This window comes from Octopus sinensis, linkage group LG1 (genome assembly GCF_006345805.1).
Source record: "Octopus sinensis linkage group LG1, ASM634580v1, whole genome shotgun sequence".
In the NCBI taxonomy this organism is placed as follows: domain Eukaryota; kingdom Metazoa; phylum Mollusca; class Cephalopoda; order Octopoda; family Octopodidae; genus Octopus; species Octopus sinensis.
Window position 1 is genome coordinate 198,734,682 of NC_042997.1, and position 7,279 is coordinate 198,741,960.

The 7,279-nt window shown below is 37.6% G+C and overlaps 1 protein-coding gene across 1 annotated transcript in view; it reads right to left on the reverse strand.

Moving 5' to 3' along the window:
* The window catches only part of LOC118765165, a 72,341-nt gene extending 65,437 nt beyond the window's left edge, over positions 1-6,904 (reverse strand). The window contains exon 1 of the mRNA XM_036506807.1: positions 6,403-6,904. Within this exon, the coding sequence (XP_036362700.1) occupies positions 6,403-6,682 (280 nt within the window). The 5' untranslated portion in view covers positions 6,683-6,904. The remainder of the gene's footprint in view (positions 1-6,402) is intronic.
* Positions 6,905-7,279: the final 375 nt, after the last annotated feature.

Sequence of the window (7,279 nt, forward strand, 5' to 3'; positions counted from 1 at the left end):
GTCCAGCTAAGGAAGGCATACTCGTGTGATAAAGAAGTTTGCTTTCCGACCATAGATTTTCAGGCTCAATCCCATGGCGTGGAATCTTGCTTGTGGATTTGGTAGGCGGACACTTACACAGGTAAACGGTTGAGGAGGCTAGATCCTTATCTTTCCACTCGGGAGACATATTAAACAAATGTTCCATAAAAAAACAGTAAACGCCAAGAGAAAAACTTGAAGAAACAACTAACAAGAGCGAAATTCTCATCAGAGACTAAAACCGAATTCTTTGTAAAAGACTGTGGAAATGGTAGATGTGGGATCTGCAGTAACCCCATCTACAAATATAGAGAGGGAAACAAACAAATTAGATTTAAGAGTGATTACAAATTCAAAGTAAATGCAGACATGAAATGCAAGACATAGAACGTAATATACTGCATAACCTGCCCCACATGCAAGGAGAATGATATAGGCGAAACTGGAAATTCTTTATGCCAACGAGCCAGAATTCACCGACAACATGTCCAACAAGAGGAACTACGAAAGATTCCACTGAGTAAACACTTAGATACATGTGGAGAAGGAAAATTTAAGATTTTTCCCTTCTATAAAACTGAATGGCTGAAAATATTTCTGTAATGATTTGTACTGGATGAAGGATAAATTTTGTAAAGTAAATTGTATTACACACACACAGTACTATATGGACATACACATAAATAGAAACAATCTTACATCGAGATTCTCCAACCCATACCAGCACCGGGAATCAAACATTGAATTGAAAGAACTGAACAGCGGTATAAACATCAACACATTTTTCTTCTTCCTCTCTTCCTTTTACATTGACACTTCTTTCAGATACACAGGCACCCACATACATACACACACAAAAACACATACTCTCTCTAACTGGACAATGTAGATATATGTATATATATATATATATATATATTTATATATATATATATATATATATATATATATGTGTGTGTATATATATTTATATATGTTTATATATATATATATTTTTTTTTATGTGTATATATATATATATATATAAATGTATTTATATATATATATATATATTTATGTGCATATATGTGTGTGTGTGTGTGTTAGTAAATGAAAACAGTAATAACGGAAATTAAAATCAGCCACAATATATATGCGCGCAGAAAACTCAAAGTATGAGTATTGCGATGTATATCTCACCGTAATAGCCTTATATACATACGGCATGTGCTATTGGTATTTATTGATGATAATACGGATGGAATACATGCTACGTTGATCATTGGCAAAATATACTACTTTGGGTAAATGACTTTTGTACAGAATCTAACCTGGCAATATATGATGCGTCTTAACAATATATGATCTGTCTGTACAAAATATATGGAAGTAATTTTTCATTGAAGCTTTTATTAGATACACGTTTCAGCTTCGTTTCATTTAATCGCCGGAAAGTCTAGCTTTTGGAAGAAATTCCTGACTAAAACAGCCATACTCTCTTCCTTCAGGGGAACCGCTCACAGCCTCTAACAATATCAGAGACCTGGGTGTAATTGTTGATGAGGATCTCGGTTGGAATGCACACATCAACAAGAAGGTCGACATAACTCGTAGGATGAGTTCCTGGATCTTAAGAACTTTCCGGTCCAGAGAACAAGGTGTCATCATACCACTTTTCTCCTCCTTTGTACGGCCACACCTCGAATACTGCTGCCCACTGTGGTCTCCCCATGCAAGACAAAACATCTCGAGGATTGAATCACCCCAGAGAGCACTCACTAAACGAATTGAAGGCATGGCTGCTCTCGATTATTGGGATCGCCTTAAAGCCTTAAAACTCTACTCTCTCCAGCGTCGCCGTGAGCGGTACATCATTTGTACGATGTGGAGAATATACCGCCAACTTTGCCCAAACGACCTGAACATTAGCTTCAAGGTTCATCCAAGACTGGGACCACGGGCGATACGTCCCCTACTCAATTTAGATCACAGCATACATGTACACTACAACATAATTTCTTTTCCCTGCCCTATTTAGCATTGTCCCGAAATAGATCAAAGAGGAACAGGATCCCATCAACTTTAAACGGAGTCTGGATAGATTCCTTCAAGGAATACCAGATAAGCCACCCATGATTGGATACAACTCACCCAACAAAAACTCACTACTTGAATGGACCATAAACAAAACTTGACTTAAACAGGATTCAAATAATCCTATCAGGTGGTGCTATTAAGTTAGACATGGCCTGGACCAATCATTGGTCGAAACTTATCTAAATTTATATATATATATATATATATATATATACATACAGTTAATCCAAATAAGAAAACAAAAAAACAACAACGCAAGGATGTGGAACAAATAAAGTATTATTGGACGCTCAGGAAAGAAGCTCTTCGTCGGAAACATGGGAGAAAGAAACATCCCGAGACGGGAGGACAGAGGGAAAAAAATAGCAGGTAGTCTACACGAGGTCACATACTAAAAAGACGGAAGTGGTCAAAAGGAAGAAAAAGTGTTTTTTTAAAAACAAAAGAGCTGAATCAGAGAATGAATGGTAAAAAAGGTGTGCGAGATGACAAGGGTGTGTGTGTGTGCGTGTGTGTGTATGTGTGTGTATGGTTGACGATGGCTGGTAGCAGGCAGTAGGGAATTAAGGAATGGGTGGGGGTACCCTAGCAAGTCAGAAAGGCAGGTCAGAAACAAGGAGGTATGTGTGTGTGTGCGTGTATATGTATCGTGTGTGTGTGTTTTGTTGTAGTATGTGTGTGTGTACGTGTGCGTTTTTTTGTGTGTATGGCGAGTACCTGTGCTTAGACTTAGTGTATGTGTGCGTGTGTGCTTGTACGTGCGTGTGTGTGTATATATACGTATGTATGATTGTGTGCGAGTGTGCGTATGTATGTGTGTCTGTCTGTGCTTATATGTGTGTACGTATGTGTATGTGTGCGTGGAGGTATATGTTGTGTGTATGTATGTGTCGGTGTCTATGTGAATTAGTGGGTGTTTGTACGTGTGTATGTGTGTATGTGTGTGTGCGTATATTGTATATATATGTAAATGTGTGTGTGTACGTGCGTGGGAGTGAATGTATGTATGTGCGTGTGTGTACAAATGTGTGTTTATATGTTTGTATATATATATACATATATATATATATATATATACATATATATATATATATGTTTGTATGTGCGTATATACATGCATGCAAGGACACACTTCGCAACTGAAAGATAGATGGAAAAGACTATCGCGGTGCGGGCGCATGCGAAACTACACACGCACACGCTCAGACGCGCGCCCGAATATATACATATATATATATATATATATATATATATATATATATATATATATATATATATATTATGAGGCGGTGTCGTTCCTTTTCGCCCTGACTTTTACCAGACCTGTATTGCTCTATCCTTTAAACATTTTTCCTATTCTTATTTGCATTACCTATATACGTCTATTCGACGTCCTAAGGACTTTCTCTGTTGTATATGTGTAATTATTCTTTTTTCGGTTGTATTTGTATGATTATGTTTTTGTTCTATATGTACAAGTGTTATATTATTTTAGTTTGTCTTGTTTTTGTCCTTGTTGTATACGTTCATTAGCTATTCCCAAACGTTCTCTGCTCTAGCGCTGCCAAGACGGAGTGGTATGAATTGTAAAAGTGCGAAACCACTCTGATATCTTGACCACTGATTGATGAGGAATCAGCTGCGAATTTTTTGAGTACTATGGTTTCGTCTATTTTCCGATTGTGATGTTTCTGTTAAATGCTTCCGTCTGTTAAATTTTCTTCCGTTTGTTGCGTTCTTTTTATTCCATCCTTGAAATACGCAGACACACTATGTGGGAGCTTGTGCGCGTGGATAATAGCCTCCTTATGTGCCTAACATTATATATTTCATCTCATATAAAACACCCTCCGATTTTCAATGAGTATATTTCATAACAATTTTAAAACTATTCAAATTATTTAGCGCTTTGATAACAATAACAATGGAAGAATCGCAATCACATCATATACATACGTACATTCCTACGTATGTACAGACAGACAGGCATACAAGACATGCATATATCATCAAAGACTGCAGACATTACAGACAATAGTATATCGCCCGCCTACTCAACGATATTCTGAACATAAAACAATATATACACACAAAAATAGCTGCAACATCAATTAATTAGCCGTAACAACTACGCTGATTGTATACCACAAACAATAGGAGCAGAAGAGAAGCAATTGTGAAGCTCCAACCGAATCCACCTCTTCTTTCGTTACTATGGCGACAAGGTTAGTCTATAGGCGTATATATAAATAGTTTGGGAGGTAGCTAAACATTTCCATTAAGACACAATGTCGATGACCGGTTCAAACGTTTTGTATTCATTTTGATTTTGAAAGTGCTATGAATATTTTCATATTGTTCACCTCTTCTAAGAATGTAGACCGTTTACGTCTGGTCTAAAATAAATCATGAATATTTATGTCGTATTCGCTCTTTCTTTACTGTAGCTTCAGTTCGTATTGCAAAGGACCAAATGAATGAACCAGAATAATATTTACCGAATAGTAATAAAGTCAGAATCATTAAATTAAAGGTACACTAAATATCGACGATTAAAACAACGCTGCGTACTTTTATTATATGTAATACAATGGTTTATAGTCACACATAGACAAGCCTTTCCCTGCTATAATATCATCGCAAGTTAACGCCTTCTTATAGGTAACTAGCAGTATCGCCCGGCGTTGCTCGGGTTTGTAAGGGAAATAACTATATAAGCATTTTTAGAGAGTGACTTCCCTTATAGATGCCAATTCGGGCTTTCTTAGCCATTTCTGTTTTGGTGTCTTCAAGCCATGAAGTCGTTGTTCTAAAAGAACGCTGGTCTCCTTGACAACGCATTACGACGTTGATTTCCTTAAACTCCCTTCCCCACAGCTTCACGAGGGAGGGAAGAAGGGGGAGAAGCAAACACAGGTGCAGGTATTTGAGCGTGGACGCCAACTCCGCCGCCATCGACACACGAAAAATTATGCATTAAAATGGAATAAAAAATGATGTTAAATTATTTTAAAAATCGTAGACTCATCGTAGACGCGCGCTAATAGCCAGCCGGGCTTGATATTAATCACGACTATAAGATACCCGAATTTGGTTAAACTGCACCGCAAAATGTGGGAGGAGTTAGGAATCTAAATCGAAGGGGACAGACACTCACACAACTACAGTTTTATATATATAGACTAGCAGTATCGCCCGGCGTTGCTCAGGTTTGTAAGGGAAATAACTATAAAGCATTTTTAGAGAGTTATAGCCAAAAAATAGCAAAAAAATGGAAAAAAAATGATGGTAAATTTTTTTTGAGAGTAAAAAAAGGTTGAGTTGCGTCCCCTAGACAGTCTGTGGTTTGTTTTTTTATTCTCGACCCCATGTCGAATTTATCGATTTTTTTCAGAACTGGGGGAACTTTTCAAAATTTTCGCTGCGTTAGTTTTGAATTATGACATTGGGCTATGTGTGTGTCAAGTTTCATCAGAATCGGTTGAAAGCCGTGGTCAGGGTGAGGGTACGAGAAAACAGACACACAGAAACACGCACAGACAAACTGCCGTTTATATAGAGAGAGATGTACGAGAAAACACATCGAGCTGGACTGTGAATGACGTCAATGAACCGCATGACACGTGTTTCTGCGTTGATGGTGTCTAGCTGACGAAGCATAACATCGCAGAAACCTGTGCCCAACGGTCTCATGACGTCATTTATATTTCAGTTTGGCGTCACGGACATTGTTTTTAAGGAGAATTTCTCTTCCCCAACGATCTTCCCATGTCAAAATGTACTAGAGTGTGTTAAATATAAGTATACGCAGCTTTAATTTCATCAATCGCTGCTTAGTGTGTCTTTACTTAATTAACACCAGCTTAACAAAGCCTTATACACACCAGCAAATTTATTTGTTTTTATATATAAATACGGCAGTTCATAGTTGGTCATGAACGACGAATTCGGTATCTGTAGCTGATAAAGCGCAACAACACAGAATATGTGCTCCACTATTCGAAGACGTCAATTACAAACCAGTTTAGAGTGTTTTCACACATTGACTATAAAATGCATATCTCTTCTGAGACAGTTATTGTAAGAGGGTCTTTCAACGTTTGAGTGTATATGAACACGTTAAATGTAAATCTATAAACCTTTATGAAGTTAAAATCTTTTCCTTCCTGTTGCTAAAGGAATATTGTGAAAGATATTCTTTCTGAATGTGATAAATTACTTTTACTGAAATAATATATAATTATTTGCAGATCCAATGCTTAGACTAATAAATTCATGCTGGTTGTTAGTAAAATGGTAACTTACCTTCAATTTTTCGATGGCGGCTCTTTCGATTTGGTGGAGGTATATCCGTTTGTGTTCCTTGAGAGACTGATGATGTGTCACTTGATTTGATACGCCTGTAAGATCCACATTTGAAATCAAGTCGATGCATACGATAGCAATTTAGACAAGTCTTGTCTTGCTGTATACTTATCATGGAGTCCGTTTCTTTATCGGGGCTTTCCATTAGATGACACTGACACGAATTAGGCTTCGGTAAAATGACTTTGTCAGTCGGTGCTTTGCTAGCACACGAACCCATATTTAGGGTGGGGACTTTATTTTTATATCTCCTTTCGTTCCACTCGGCAACTGACCTTTTTTTTTTCTTTTTTTTTTTCGACTTTCTTTTTATGCACCAAATGTATAGATTGTAGGAGTTTATGGTTTAAATTGTTTTAAATTTGATAAACTGAACGTTGCCGAAATAACTTACCAGCTGTCAAATGCATTGTATTTGGAAGTGTTCATCTTCCCACTTACGTTCCCTGGAACCAAAGAAAAAAAAAAAGAAAAAGAAAAAAATTACAGGAGGAATTAACAGACGACACAAAAGGACAAATAAAACAAAATTAATCACCACAAGATTAATGTGGAAGCACTCCGTCGGTTACGACGATGAGCGTTCCGGTTGATCCGAATCAACGGAACAGCCTGCTCGTGAAATTAACGTGTAAGTGGCTGAGCACTCCACAGACACGTGTACTCTTAACGTAGTTCTCGGGGATATTCAGCGTGACACAGAGAGTGACAAGGCCGGCCCCTTGAAATACAGGTACAACAGAAACAGGAAGTAAGAGTGAGAGAAAGTTGTGGTGAAAGAGTACAGCAGGGATCACCACCATCCCCTGCCGGAGCC